The sequence below is a fragment of the Excalfactoria chinensis genome, chromosome 9 (assembly GCF_039878825.1).
Source record: "Excalfactoria chinensis isolate bCotChi1 chromosome 9, bCotChi1.hap2, whole genome shotgun sequence".
Classification (NCBI taxonomy): Eukaryota; Metazoa; Chordata; class Aves; order Galliformes; family Phasianidae; genus Excalfactoria; species Excalfactoria chinensis.
Window position 1 is genome coordinate 19,665,144 of NC_092833.1, and position 15,734 is coordinate 19,680,877.

At 37.8% G+C, this 15,734-nt stretch overlaps 2 protein-coding genes across 5 annotated transcripts in view; one reads left to right on the forward strand and one right to left on the reverse strand.

Annotated features, from left to right (window-relative positions):
• CP (ceruloplasmin) lies at window positions 1–15,523 on the forward strand. Of its 2 annotated transcripts, XM_072344084.1 has the most exons (19): window positions 2–298; window positions 1,382–1,626; window positions 2,414–2,626; window positions 3,092–3,265; window positions 3,904–4,158; window positions 5,248–5,413; window positions 5,697–5,836; window positions 6,414–6,554; window positions 6,680–6,891; window positions 7,399–7,549; window positions 8,588–8,800; window positions 9,842–10,049; window positions 10,556–10,695; window positions 11,058–11,186; window positions 11,895–12,001; window positions 12,280–12,496; window positions 13,116–13,255; window positions 13,450–13,612; window positions 14,648–15,523. In XM_072344084.1, exons 1-19 carry the CDS (start codon window positions 144–146, stop codon window positions 14,716–14,718), a joined length of 3,240 nt encoding a protein of 1,079 aa, XP_072200185.1. In that variant the 5' UTR covers window positions 2–143; the 3' UTR covers window positions 14,719–15,523. The 2 variants fall into 2 exon arrangements, 1 of the variants encoding a protein (XP_072200185.1); XR_011904627.1 differs by lacking the exons at window positions 12,280–12,496; window positions 14,648–15,523 and having other exon boundaries at window positions 1–298; window positions 13,450–13,586.
• The window catches only part of HPS3 (HPS3 biogenesis of lysosomal organelles complex 2 subunit 1), a 25,238-nt gene continuing 18,299 nt past the window's right edge, over window positions 8,796–15,734 (reverse strand). For all 3 annotated transcript variants that reach the window (XM_072344087.1, XM_072344086.1, XM_072344088.1), the window contains exon 18: window positions 8,796–9,196. The gene's annotated coding sequence lies outside the window, so the exon portion shown is untranslated. The remainder of the gene's footprint in view (window positions 9,197–15,734) is intronic.

The following is a 15,734-nucleotide window of genomic DNA, read 5'->3' on the forward strand; positions in this document are numbered from 1 at the left end:
ATTGTGCAACACCTTATAATATTCGCCAAAGCAAACCAGGAGAGTAAGGGTGGGGGTGGGAAAGAAAGACCATATAAAGGGAAATTGCATGTACCCACTATGTGTCTTTATTTCACGTTTTCCACAAGGTTCATGGGTGCAGAATGAAGCTGCACTTGCTAAAAGTTTTGCTGCTTTTTTGCTGTTGCCGAACTAGGGCAGTGACCAGGGAGTATTACATCGGGATTATAGAGACAGCATGGGACTACGCACCCGGCAATACTGATCTCATATCTGGACAACATTTTGCAGAAGAAGAGTAAGTAATGTAGTTCATACTGATTGAGTTTTATTTTATAGCACTGTCTGTTTTAGATGCTTGGACCAGATTAGGACCTGGTGAAGTCAGTGAACTGAACTGTGCTGGTGTACTTGGACTTCGTGGCAGACATATAAGGGAATTTTGACTTTTTCCTGACTTGCTTAAGAACTAAATTGCAGCTGACTGCTGACTAAAAATGTTGTACAATGTAATGTTCTTTTTGTGACTTTGTCATAATGAAACTATTATTAACTAGAGGTAAGGAAGTGATTGCGTAAATGCCTGGTATTATTTTGAATTAGCCAAGTGGCAGTGATGAAGGGAAGGCTCCTGCTTTTATGTTTTTAAACTCAGAAGTTTAACACATCAAAATCTTTCTGTTGGGCACAGTTTTCCTTTTTAGATGTTTGTTGTTGGCAGTGGTCACTTTCTTGTGGAGGGGCAGCAGCTGGGATGTTTCTTGCAAGGAAAGCTCTGTGCAGTGTGAGAAAGAGAAATGGAGGATAAATGTGGTGAGGAGGAAGGGAATACCCTGAAGACATGAGTAATAAATAAAGAAAACTCAGATATTAGAGGTACCAAAAAAGTATTGGATAGGAAAAAAAGTCATCCTTTCTATTTTTTTCAGTGTCTTTAAAATGGAGTAGGACACTAAATGTTCAGTGAAGAAGTATATCAGAAATAGGAAGAGTCTTCTCCTCACTGACTGTAAAGTCAACATAACATGATACTTGTTGATTTTAACTGGCTATGGAAAGCTATACAGAACTTGAAACCTGCACGTACAAAAATGTTGAGCAGGAAGACCTATTGTTTGACTTAGAAGCAGCAGAAAATTGTGTAAAACACCCTTATCTTCAGTCTACAAAATAGGTAGCAAAAATTTCTAGTTGCTGTGTAACATTTAGTCTCTATGTGGGTGCCTGTACTCCTCAGAAATATGAATATATTTGCTTCCGAAGACAGATTATACACAGTGCTACAAAGGCCTGGTCTTTGTTTGAGAGTCTGCTCATTAGCACTACTCAAAATATAAAGTGAATATCTGACATTATAGATGTTTGTGTATTTTCTTTACAGGCAAGCTGAAGTCTTCCTTAAAAGAGGACCACAAAGGATAGGAAGCATTTATAAGAAGGCCGTCTACACTCAGTACACCAATATTTTATATGATGTGATAGTTGAGAAACCTTCCTGGCTGGGTTTTTTAGGCCCTATCATTAAGGGAGAAGTTGGAGATTCTATTGTTATTCACTTGAAAAACTTTGCTTCCAGAAACTACACACTGCATCCACATGGTGTAAAATATACAAAGGAAAATGAAGGTAAGCCCCTCCTGAGGAAATACTGTAATTCCAGTTTCCTACTTGAAAACCACTGGGTATAGAATGATGACATCTAGCCCTGAGGCTGTAGCCTGATGATTCACTCTGCCAGATGTACCTCACTGAGTAGTTTTCCCCTATTATCTGCAAGAAAGACTGCACTGGAAGATAGCCACTGGAAGTTTTATTAATAGACCTTAAAAACAGTGTGTGAATTACTGACTAGATACTGTCAAAAGCAGTCTTTGGAAATTTTTCAGTGGGGAAAAGAAATTATGAAATATTAGTTTAACGCCTAATATTTTTAAAAGGTTTTCATTACATCTAATATGTGACTTGATACTGACACGCTATGGGAGCAGAACAGCATATTGTATGGTAAAATATAGAAATATGTTTACAATTTTACCACTGTTGCCCTTATTTCAGCAACACCTGCATTCCTTGGAGAGGAATGCAATGTTTTAGAACAGATTCCAAGATCAATATTTAACAAATATTTTACAAATATTTTAGCTTTTGTCTCTGTAGCAGAAGTACACTGTGCCCTCCTAATAAATAAAGAACTCAAATATATTTGTCAAAGCACAATCACAGAATTCCAAGTCAATTAAAGGAACTCTTTAGCAGAAGGGAAAGGTCTATTCATCTGATTTAAAATATTTGTTTTACCTCTGTTCAAGTATTCAGTCCATGTTACTGCAGCATAGAGTCAACTTCAAAGCACTATTCTGACACTGTATTGTGAAATATGTTATGTTAACGTTGGCTGTGTGCCATTCCGCAGGTGCTTTTTATCCAGACAATACCAAAGGTTTTGAAAAAAGAGATGATGCTGTGAAGCCTGGAGGCCAGTACACTTACACATGGGATGTGACAGAAGATCAAGGTCCCGCTAAGGGAGATGCAGACTGCATAACCAGGGTTTACCACTCTCACATAGATGCTCCAAGAGATGTTGCATCAGGGCTTGTTGGGCCTTTAATAATTTGCAAGAAAGGTAAAACATGAATCAACTACTACATATGCAAGGTGATTGATAACAGCAATTGATAAATATAAACAGACTAATTTGCTGGAAGACGAAATTACAGGTCATTTTGAAATAGCAGGTTTTGTCTTGTCAATTAGCTGTCTTCTAATAATAGGATGGGATTTAATTTGATTTTATGTACTAGGCAAATGAGTGCAATGTGTTCATGCTAGCAATGCAAAAGTGTAACGATATGTAGAACAAATGTTTTACATTCTTTTCGCATACAATATTTATTCTTAGCAAAGTGATTTTATAGCATCTGTTAAAATGAACCTTTGTTTTCCCAATATGGTTGTAAGTTTATATGTATAGTCACACTCAAGATAAACAACAAAACATCAAGTAAACATTCACCAGCCTCACTGATACAGTGGTAAACACTGAACAGATATTGCCGGTTGCTAGAGAATATGCTACTTTCTTTTTCAGGTGCAATGAATAAGGACAATGATAAATATGTTGATGCTGAATTTATCCTTATGTTCTCTGTGATGGATGAAAATCTCAGTTGGTATCTAGAGGACAATATCAGAACATACTGTTCTGAGCCTTCCAAAGTTGACAAGGATGATGAAGACTTTCAGGAAAGCAATAAAATGCACTGTGAGAACTTTATATTACTGTTACTTGCCATTGATGTAAAGAGGTATTGTTTTTTCTTATGGGTTGTCTCTTTTAAAGATTTCTTTTTAAAACAGAACTTTTCCTTGGAGAATTAAACTCTTTTAAATTTTAAAACAAAAAACAAAACCAAAAACAAAGTCATGACCAGTGTTAAACAACCAACCCTTGGGAATCGTGAAAAAAGATTCCTACAGACCAGACTTTTTTTTTTTTTTTTTTTTTTTTTTTTTTTTTTTTGTTTGGTTTATTCCAGTAAAATTTGCTGGGCACTGAAGACAGTTTTGTAATTTGGTTTTGTTTCTAAGTTACAAACTGTACTGTATAATATTGCAGTTTAGAAAAAGAGATTTTACTGTCAGCAATAAAGTACTTCTGGCTCACGCATGGTTTCCACAATCATAGCAGGAGCTGCAGGTAGATGCGAAGATAAAGTTTGCGTTTGATGTTGGTTAATTTTCAAAGGTCCAGTGTTTTGTTCTGAGATCCTCTCTATTCTGAAAAATAGGGTAATGGTTGTATGTCACTCGCTTTTGAAGTAAAAATCCTGAGCTCTGTGAAGATAATAGTAATAATTAATGTGATGGGTTGTTTTTTTGTTTGTTTGTTTGTTTTCCCAGCAATTAATGGGTACATGTATGGATACCTCCCAAATCTCACAATGTGTGCTGAAGATAAGGTAAAATGGCATCTTTTTGGCATGGGTAATGAAGCTGACATCCATTCAGTGTACTTTCATGGTCAGACCTTAATAGAAAGGCACCATCGAGTTGACACCATTAACCTCTTCCCAGCCACATTTATCGATGCTCTAATGATACCAAGGAATCCCGGGGAATGGCTGCTGAGCTGCCAAGTGAATGACCATGTAGAAGGTATGGAATAAGTCACAGACATCAGGATTTTTTTTTCAGCTTGAGATACCAATTTAATGAGTCTCTTTCATACTATGTGGCTAGTTTTGTTATCACACTATGTGGTTATTTGCAGACAGTGTTCTCCTCAAAGGTAAAAAAAAACAACTCTCTTACAGCAAATGAAGTGCCTACAAGTGTATGAGATGGGCTTGAGATGTACCCACAGAATCAAAAACATTGTTATTGGTAATGGAAATTGTTATCAACTGACAGCTATTGGCATTGCTACGTTTTTTGCATACTCAGACTTCAGCCAAAGAATATCTTGATGTTCATCTTTTACTGAAAGTAACTCATCACAACATTCTGTTTGCCAACAAAAAAGTTAGTGCTAGTTCCATGTTTGGGCAAGGGCACAGGACAGGCAGGTTAACTTGCCTGACAGCGACATGTTCTGGAAAGAATATTGGCTAATAATCATGATTTGCATTTGTCTTCCTTGTATCTTATTGTTCCCATGTTTTTGTTTTTTTAACCATGTTAAGTATGTAGAAGCTAATGCCACACTTTTTTTTACATGATCTGTATCCCTCTGAGTTACAGAAGTCATCTGTTACAAAAATTGCAGCACTGACCTCAAAATCAGGCTCCAGCATCTGAAAATTCTGACATGGGAAGGAATGTGTTTGTCCTACAAATTCAGTTGCAGAGTAGATATTTTCAGATAGCCAGAGCATCAAGCAGTATCTTGATGTGGATGATGCTTCATGGGCAACATGAAAATCCTACAAATTGGCCCAATATAACTGTAAAAGGGCATTTTTATTTTTTATTTTTTTGGTACTGTTTGTACCTCCAGGAAGGAGACAAGGAGACTCACTAGCAGATCTGTCTCTTAGGGTACAGAGACCTAAGAGTTTCACAAGTGAGACACTGATTAGATTTAGAGGAAAACCTGGTCTGTCTTCTTGTACCTGGCTATGTCTAAAGTGCCAACTAGCAGTACTCCAGGAGTTCTCTGTGTAAGAGAAGGAGCTATTAGAATCATGGGAAGAAAAATGAATTGCAGCTTCTTTGCTTTAATTTTCTCTACATCATTTTTTCCAGGTGGTATGCAGGCACTTTTTAAAGTAGAAGGTTGCAGAAAATCTACAATAGATCGCAGTGAGACTGCAAAGATAAGACAATACTTCATTGCTGCTGAAGAGATTATCTGGAATTATGGCCCATCTGCTCTGAACCATTTTACAGGACAAGAATTAATTGCTGACAGGTGAATGCCTCCAAGAAGTTTCACTTTCAAGCAGAATTGATATGAGCATGCTAAATAGAGTAAGCCTTATGGTAGAATTTGCTTCTAAGGAGAATTTTTCATTGTCCTCAGCTCTGATTAAATATTAATGCTAAGATAAATATCAGAACAAATCAGTTCATTTTTTTCCCTTGCAATCTTAAGATACATTTTGCTGAAGTGGTAAGTAATGTCACTAGGTTGAAGAGGAATTCCAGTGTCGTGACTTGAACTTTTTGCATCTATTCCAATTTCTTTCGCACAGTGAATCTTCTGTATTTTTTGAACAAAGTGAGACAAGAATTGGTGGCTCTTATAAAAAAGCCATTTACAGGGAATATACAGATGGTACTTTCACGGCACATAAAAAAAGGCTCCCAGAGGAAGAACATCTTGGTCTCTTAGGTAAGATATTTAGAATGAATCTGTGATGAAGATTTATCGGAGAAAAGTATCACTTCTACTGACTGGCCAATAGTGCCCTTTCACCCCCTCCCTCCTTGTTGCTCCCTTCCTCTTTCAGACACTGATGCCTGTAGATTCCTCCAAAGAGCAACTCAGTGTGTATGAAAAGCTCTTAAAAGCAATGCTGTGGTCATCCCCAACTTGCCTGTGGGAGTACGCCATGGTCTCTAAAGGGAAGGCCTGAATTACAAAGCCAGACTAGTCAATTCTACCTCTGTTTATAAGCTGGCTGCTTCTGACACAGTTTTGGAGTAAGTTTGAGATTGGTGCTAATGTCTGCAGGTTCCTTTCCAAAGGGAGGAACTGTCCTGTTTACACAGGGCCTTCATGGGAGGTGAACAGTCCAGTTGCAGGTGGGATGCCATGAGATTTGGGGCATGTAGGAGGGATCTGGTTCGTGGCCAGACAACCTCAGGGGCAGTTAATTTACAATGGGAAAAGCAGGCAGCCATTCATATAAGCTTGTAGTGATTGCTACATCACTTGACACCAAATTAGATGCTGTGCTCTTTTTTAGGACCTGTTATCAAGGCAGAAGTGGGTGAGAGCATCAGGGTGACTTTCCGAAATAACGCCAGCCGCCCATTTAGCATCCAGCCCCATGGTGTGAGTTACCACAAGAGCAACGAGGGAGCGCTGTATAGAACTGCCTCCAGAGGTGTGCCTGTGGAGAGGGACCTTACAAGCAGCAGAGAACAAGCTGTTGTGTAAAATAATGTGCTAAAGGTGAAGAAATAAACAGGTTTCATTAGGCTTAATTCCTTATGTTGATTTCTATAACAGATACTGAATCTCCAGCATCCCATGTCAGTCCTGGTGCTACGTTTACATATGAGTGGAATGTGCCAGAAGATGTGGGCCCCACAGACCAAGATCCAGACTGCTTAACTTGGCTTTATTACTCAGCTGTGGATTCAGTCAGAGACACCAATTCCGGCCTTGTGGGTCCTCTTTTGGTGTGCAGGAGAGGAGCTCTGCTTCCTTCTGCAAAACAGGTCAGTCAAAGAGAAAGCATTTGCATCACTGTAACTGAACCTGTTGTCTTTTCCTGAACTGGGCTCTGCACATCACCATCCAGCTCATGCACTGAGGGGAATATTTAAAAAAAAAAAAAAAAAAAATCAGCCTGGTTTCACGTAAGCAGAGACCGTATTATGAAATCAGTGTCACAGTCATCAGCCTTCAAGTCTTAGGTAGGTTGCAAATAACTAGAAAATTGTAGAAACTTTAAAGATTAAGATATGCATCTGTTTCTGGAGGTGGTTCCTGCAGGTGGAAGGGCTGCAGCAGCAGATATCTGCCCACTGCATACAGCAGGTAGACAGCTTTAGGGTTGTCCGAGTGAAGTTTCAGTGCATGCATCTATGCTAGTTTGTGAATTATACTCAAAGTAATATACACATTGAATGGTTTTATTGTGGTTTTGGTTTTTTTTTCTTCTTTTTCCTGGCATGATTTCTTCACTCGTTTTTATTTTCCTTTGTGCTATTTCTTCTCAACAGAAAAGTGTGACCAGGGAGTTCTTCCTTCTTGCCACAGTATTTGATGAGAACCTGAGCTGGTACTTGGATGACAATATTTTGATGTTTACATTAAATCCTGATGAAATTGACAAAGATAACGAGGACTTCCAGGAGTCTAACAAAATGCACTGTAAGAAAATTGCTTTTTATATTTTGCTAATCAAATGCTTCCTTTTTTTCTGTAAGTTTTTCATTTTTGCAAGCTCACAGTGGAGATTGGGAGACTGTATAGTAACAGAGATGCTAATTTTCTTTCCACTGGAACATACCATATTTGAAAGCAATTCAATTTCAGGTCAGTGTGGTTATCAGTTCAAAATGTACTGACAGCAGTTCAGTGTCAGCAGTGGACTATTTGGCACAACAGAGGTATTTGACACAATACCTCTTTCAGCAGACATGAAGGAAAGAGGTCTGCAGCCCGCGTGCAACCCCTATGAATGCAGCCAGGTAACAAGAGGAAAACTGACCTCTGCCCTATAGAAGATGTGGCTGAAACGAGTATTTTTTTGTCCATAGCTGGGTGTCTTTACCACACTGGATGCCTTACAGTAAAAATCACTGCTGCTTTAATAGGGCGGAGCTAAGCTTCAAGGTGAATATATTTTGATACTGTAGCAAGTTATTTGCAGTTTTGTATGAAAGAACATTTTCGTCTTCAATTCTTAGCCTTGCAAATACTTTATTATCTTTAAAACAGATTTACCCATGCACTTTCTTATACTTGCCTTTTGTGGCATTTCTGTTATTTACAGAGCTTTGATAGTAAGCATTCCAGAAGAACCTGGCAAAGGCCTTTAGAAGGTTTGCACAGGAGTGAGAATCATTAACTTAAACCAGCAGCGTTTGGGATCGTCTCCACTGTGTGAATGTAGAACTCTTGCAGTGTAAAGCAGTGAATGTTCCAGGTGGTCAGCTCAGGTCCCTGTGCTTTAGACACTGAAAGTGAGAACAGTTTGAAATTGTTTTTAAGTTCCAGGTTTAAGAAGTTTCTTTGCTTGAATAGATCCTCTATTTTTGCTGCTGTGATATTTTAATATCTTTGTCACTCTAAGACATTACATTTTATATTTATTTTTAGATATTATATTTGAATGTTATTTAATTTATATTGCAGAATTAAGTTGTGTTAATCAAATTTGGTTTTACTTCTTCAAATCTTCTGCAGCCATTAATGGTTATATGTATGGAAATCAACCCGGTCTTGAGATGTGTAAAGGTGAGGTGATTTCCTGGCACTTGATGGGCTTAGGAACAGAAGTTGATGTCCATGGGATATACTTTTCACAAAACACATTCGTAACAAAAGGAACAAGAAAGGATACAGCAAATCTGTTTCCACATACATTTGTTACAGCTATTATGAAGCCTGATTCTGAAGGTAAGTGTCCTGTTTGGTGGTGCTTGTTTGGTTATTTGGGCTTTTTTGTGTGTTTTCAGCCAGTATCCCAGACAGAGTGGTATTACATTGCTACCAAAATTCACTGCAGCTCTTCCTCTGGCGTAAAAACTGCTATTGGCCTTTGCCTGGCAAAGGTTCTCTTGCCACAGTTCACAGCTGGTTTGCAGGACGCAAAAACTCCCACTGTTGCCAAAAACAGACCTTTCCAGGGAATCTGTCCTTTAGCTGAAGCCTTTTGATGTTCTTGTATAGCTCTGCCGCTAAATGGGCAGGGTCCTGCTTTCCTTCTGAACCTCAACAGATTTTGGGAGTAGTAACTCTGATAGCTCCAGTGTGCCACGTCATCTTCATATGCCAAAGGCTGTAGAACAGTACCTATAAAACAATTAAAAGTAGGCTTTTATTTAATCTTATTTAATCTTTCCTTTTCTTTTTCTTTTTTTTTTTTTTTTTGGTGACAGTGGCTAAAAAAAGACAGGTTTGACCATGACTACATTGGAGTAATTTCTGAAAGAAATGGCATGGAGTTACTTTATGATATTTTTAATTTTGAACAAAATGACTGAAAGGAGTAAAAATGTATCTATATATTTTTCTTTCTTCCTTGCTTTGTTTCTGTCTCAGCAGGACTGATATACAAGATACGTGAAAGCTCGAAGTGTTTTAAGTATACTGTTTGTTTAGAAACTGCTTACCTGTGAGCATGTTATGCTTAGATAGAAACTGTAAATAGCAGGTATTTTGATCCCTGGGGACACTACAAACTGTACAGCTGTGTGTGAAGAGTTGCAAACAGTGTGCAAGCTCTTCATGCTACATTTTCTTAGCTTCTACATCTGTGCTGAACTGTATTACTACAAGTAGTCATATTACACAAAGAATTTCCATCTTATACAAACAGTGGCTCATGTTTCAACCTCTAAACTCTAGATCAAAACAGATAACACAGTTCAATAAGAGCAACAAGAAAAGATTGTCTTGAAACTGTCTTTAAGTGTTAACTTCCTGTACAACCTCCAGGAATTTTTGAGGTATCGTGCCTGACAACAGATCACTACAGAGGAGGCATGAAACAGAAATACAAAGTGAAATCATGCCACTGGGGGAATGTGGATCCATCCCTGTATTTGCATGAGAAGACACACTATATTGCTGCCATAGAAGTTGAATGGGACTATTCCCCTAACAGGACATGGGAATTTGAGCGGCATCAATATCACAAGGAGAGGTATGTTAAAATGTATACAAGGGGGGTGAGAGGGGGAGATAATGTGAAGAATGCAAAGGAACAATTTCCTCCTCGCAATCCTGACATTTCTACACACATTTTCATTTCAAGTGAGCCCTAGAAATATATATGCATTTATGGTCATTCTCTGATAATGTTGCCATGTGTCCTAGCTTTACTTGCTATTGAGTTAGTTTTCTTCATAGTGTCTGTTTTGATGTATTTTGGATTCAGAACAAATATCAACACTGATATTTTAGTTTTTGCTGAGCAGTGCTGTACACATACAAGGACAGTTCAGGTTTTCAGCTTCTCATGTCCTGCCAGTGATGCAGCTGGGGAGACATGAGGAAATGAAGATACAGCCTATGAGTTTACCATTTCACTGAGTTAGATTTTTGTTTGACAGCTAATTTATTATCTGCAAAAGATGGTACAAAATACATGAAGAAATGTCAGGTATATTATAATATCTATTTACTGGGGTTTGTTTGTTTGTTTTTCAGCCCTGGCAATCCATTTTTAAATAAAGAAGACAAATTCATTGGCTCAAAATACAAAAAAGTAGTGTATCGTGAGTACACAGATGAGACATTCAGTACTCTGAAAGGCAGATCAGAGGAAGAGCAGCACCTTCAAATTCAAGGTAATTGTATTTCAACGATACTGAGTATAGTTCTTACAGTGCTTTCTTTACCAGATTCCATTGCTTGGTTTATGGAGGTGTGGGGGAAACAAGAAACCAGCAACCTACTGGTTTGCTGCCTGATTACAGTATTTTCAAGTATTTTCAAAGTTGACAAAAAAAAGTTGCCAACATCCAAGCTGACTTCAAATATAAATGCAGTATTTGCATAGGTGCTAAAATTTACATCCCTGTTTAGTTGCCTAACTTCGGCTGCTCAGGTTGGCTTATCACGTTGTTGTGTTTGAGCACAGTAAACTCTCTCTCTCACTCTGTTCTGATTATTTGCAAAATCACCTTAATCTTTTTTTTCAATTGAACAGGGCCACTGATTATGTCAAGTACTGGAGATAAAATTAACATAGTTTTTAAGAACCTGGCATCAAGACCTTATTCTATACATGCCCATGGAGTGAAAACAGACAGTTCTGATGTTGCTATAACTAACCCAGGTATCAAAGCACCCTTATGTTATTTCTACATCAAGCCTTCTAGTAGGGTTCAGCAACCTTTATTTTTAGGGAAGCAGAAAAGACCAGACATTCATTAGTTTGTTGCTTTTAAGCTCAGGTTCTTACAATTTTGATGCTGACCGTGGCTGAGCTATCTCTACAATTGAAATGCCCCTCATAACTACTGCTATGCATCTAGTCCTTGACATACCACTAATTTTTATTTATTTATTTATTTGACACAACTTGGCCATGTCTTTTATGAAAGAAAGCAAATTTGGTGACATAAGGAAAGCAAGCTCATACTAGCTATTACTCTTAAAAGTTATTCTGTGATCTTTATGTAGGATATTATTATTGCTACTAAACATGGTAAAACATGCCATTGCTAATGGTACTGTGGGAAGAGAAGTGGCCAGCAGGGACAGGGAGGTGACTGTCCCTCTCTTGATCATCCTTGGGGTTCCTTCCAATCCAAGCCATTCTGTGATTCTATGATGCTAAGCAGGGCAGCCACAAAGAACACTGGCAAGAAGTACTGGGGTTCTGCAGAAGGGAAATAACAAGAAGAAACTAGCCAGTGCACTATTTGGGAAGAGAAAGATCAAGACCAATATAAGTTTAAATGGAGATAACACTTGTTTCATGACTTATTGCACATAAGCACACAGAAAGCTTCTAACTTTCATCAATGTTTATTTAATTTAGGTGAAACTAAAATGTATGTCTGGAAAATATCAGCAAGATCTAGTTCTGAGAGAGGTGGACCACACTGTACGGCATGGGCATACCATTCAACAGTGGACATCATTAAGGTATACTGCTAGCATCAGTCTGAGGAGTTTTGTTCATGACTTCAGCACAGATAAACTTACAGCAAAAAGGAGAGAGGTTTGAAACTCCTGCTTTATCTGTCAGGCCATTCCCCCACTACCATGCCGTTGAATGTAAGGGTCTCTTTAATAATACAGTAAAGTCAGGGCAGAATTTGAAAGTCACACTCTCCAGTATTCTTGTTCCCTGGCTCTCCTGCCATTCATGTACGCTTCGAACATTAGTCACCACTTATAATTAATTTTATCTGTAATTTCAGGACACTTACAGTGGACTAATAGGCACACTCGTTGTGTGTCCTAGACATTATTTGCCGTTATCTCATACTAGGAGGAAAGTGCATTTTGCTCTTCTTTTTATGGTTTTTGATGAAAATGAGTCATGGTATTTGGATGAAAACATTGAAACCTATTCTGTCAACCCGCACCTTGTTGACAAAGAAAATGAGGAATTCCTTGAAAGTAACAAAATGCACGGTATGTTTCCTAACTTAATTAACGTAACTCTGGAGACATTATAAAATCATGTGTTTGAAAGTACTACATATAAATTGGACGTTTTCATCCTCCCTGACTTTTCCAGTTATAGGGTAGAAAGCCAGAAAAACTTCACTCACTGTTTTATTGTTCCTGCCACTAAATTACATATTTTAACCTATGAAAACAAGCAGCATTTTTGAGGATGAAAAGATTAAAATGTAAATTGGAAATTTTGACTTGATGCCAGAAAGTAACTAATCTGACTAGGTTGGTTATGTATTGCGTATCCTGAAATCATGTCCTCATAAAGCTTTTCCTTTACAATGCACCATGGGAAATGCAGTTTTAGGAGCCTCAGCATAGTAACAGTGCACAGTAGCACACTTCCATTTTAGCTACTTCTTGCTTTCTAGTTAAATATGGATGACATAGTCAGACCCATTTCGTAATACGCTGTCCTTTTTTTTGTTAAGATAACAATTCATTAATACCTTTTAAAAATTATATTTGTATACCACTCAAAGCCCTCCCTTTTGCCTAACTGCAGCTTTTAACTCTCTTAAAGCCTTGAAAATAACAAGAAACAAAATCTTATTTTCTCTTTCCCTCTTTTTAGCCATTAATGGAAAAGTATTTGGAAATTTGCATGGTCTCACTATGCATGTTGGAGATGAAGTAAGCTGGTATTTGATAGCAATGGGCAACGAAATAGATATTCACACAACACACTTCCATGGCCACAGCTTTAACTATAAGGTAACAGTTCCTTTCCATTCATTTTTGCTAAGAATGTGAGGTAAAACCAACAAAGTCAGATGAAACGACATACAGATGTCCTTTTGCATGGATGTGATTAAAAGATTTGGTGGGAGCATGACTAAAAAGTAGCTCGCATGACTGCTGTCTGTTCATGCCATGCTGCTCAATGATCATTTCTTCTCATCTTGAAGCAAACAGGAGTTTACCGGGCAGATGTCTTCGATCTGTTCCCTGGAACATTTCAAACAGTGGAAATGATCCCACAGAACCCTGGAACGTGGTTATTGCACTGTCATGTTACTGACCACATCCATGCAGGCATGGAAGCAACATACACAGTGCTCCCAAAGGAAGGTAAGAGCTTATCTACTATAGTAATGTTCATTATTCTTAAAGATGCAGTGCAGAGCTCAAGGACATGCCAGCATACTCAGATCCAGTTCAGGCACCAAATGGTGCATCATGACTTCATATTTCCTGTAGTAAAATGGAAGCAAGAATATTCCAAGTTCTGATCTGATCAGATCATACTTAAGTGCTACCACTCAGAAGAAAAAAAAGAATCTGAAGGAATTGATGTTAACTATCTCTCCAGCTCCCTGTCAATGAAATTAAAATGGCATCTTTTAATTTGAGAAAGAACTCGTCATGAGATGCAGTACTTCTGTGCCCAAGAAGTGCTAGTGGAATCAGACTCCCTCTCACTTTTCATTTAAAACAAAAATAACCATTTGGATAATAAAGCTGAAGTCACCACTGAAAGTACTGAACAACTGAACCAGCAGTTTCTTTTTAAAAGGCATGTTTTAGCCTTACAAACACTGTTACTTAACTATTACTATTACTTTAGCAATCTTGCCTGTGAAAAGAATCTGAATCTTGAAAAATTTTGGTATTTCTTCCTTCAACAAAGCTAATACAACTTTAAAAGCAACTTTCATGTACTAAAGACAAAGCATAATAGGTATGTTAAGTGACAGAAAGAGCAGTATTCCAAAATGTGTATGTCCATGTGTATATACAGATACATAACTGATGTACTTGAGTATACTAACAAATGCAGATTAGATTGTTAAATGCTATCTTGTTAAAGAGCTGATTTACAGGATACACTATGACAAATTTCTGCATATAATAAATTGAGTACACGTAGAAAAAAAAAAACTTGTACCTGAAAATGCAGCAGATTGGAATTTCCATAATCAGCTCTTATAGTCTAGTGCATTTCACACCCATCAGTGTATTTTAAGTGTTTTTGAATCAAATTCACAATATGCAAAAGGTTCTGAGATCCACTGCTCCCATCTTGGACCATGCTGTCATATGCATATACTCTTCTTTTGACAGGATTGGGAAAAAAAATAAAATAAAATCTTTTTCCCTTTACAGACAAATGGTCTTTGTTTCCAAGACTGTTCAATCAATCCAAGTTCAAAGGCACACCAGATGTGCAAGAATGAAAAAAAACACAAAACATTTACTACAGTGATTCTCCAAGATCTACTTTCAGTAAAGAATTTCTTGAGAAGTACTATCTCCTAGAATCATAGAATCACAAGGTTGGAAAGGACCTACAGGATCATCCAACTGTCCTGTAACCACTGCTTCCACAAGCCATTAAACCAGATCTAGTAGCTCCTCATCCAGACACCTCTTGAACGCTGCCAGGGACGGTGACTCCACCAACCTCCCTGGACAGCCATTCCAGTACCTGACAACTCTCTGAGAGAAAAAGATTTTCCTTATGTCTAAACAATGGACAACACTATCTCCTCTTCATGTGTTTAAGAAGATTTCATTTGATGGAACACAGCTACAGGAGACCACAGGCTGAGGCAGCTGGATGAGTATAATAACTTGTAGTTTTCTTAAATAAAAATCATAACTTGCAAGGTAGCCATGTGTCAGGTGATGCCTAGTGCATGTTATTTAACTGCTGGAAAAGCCAAATGAAATGTACTTTCCAGATTTGTGAGGATTTATTTTGGTTTTAGTTTGTAACTAATTCTGTGTTTAAAAAAAAATAAAATGCATGGACAGTTGCATGGACAACTGGAATTTGGCTATCATATTAATTATAGGTTCTTGAATTGTAGTTTTATCCAGTAATGAATTTAAAGAAAGTAAATTTAAAAGATGTAATGGGTAATTCATTAAATAAGACTTTTGTGCTTTTGTATTGTGAAAATAACTATGAGACAAAAGAAGGTGAACATAAGCCTGACCATGTGAAGGTAAAATACAGTGAATGTACCTAAGAGTTCTGCCCCACTGAATCCTAAATAGCTACTGCACGGGGCTCGTTTTACTGCAAGAGCAGCCATTCTTACAGCAGCCAGCTCTTGCTTTGGCTTATTTGATCCTTCACCTCAAACAACTGCAATAACAGATCAAACACAGGCAAAGCAAAACATCCAGGCTCTACAGCCTGGTTTATCCTCTGTATCTTTAGCCTTTCCCCCCCCCCCCCCCCCTT

Excerpts from the sequence above, each read along its gene's own strand:
- CP (XM_072344084.1), top strand. The coding sequence starts at position 144 with ATGAAGCTGCACTTGCTAAAAGTTTTGCTGCTTTTTTGCTGTTGCCGA. Across the intron at positions 299-1,381 it reads CAACATTTTGCAGAAGAAGA|GCAAGCTGAAGTCTTCCTTA; the intron begins GTAAGTAATGTA and ends TTTTCTTTACAG. Across the intron at positions 4,159-5,247 it reads AGTGAATGACCATGTAGAAG|GTGGTATGCAGGCACTTTTT; the intron begins GTATGGAATAAG and ends CATTTTTTCCAG.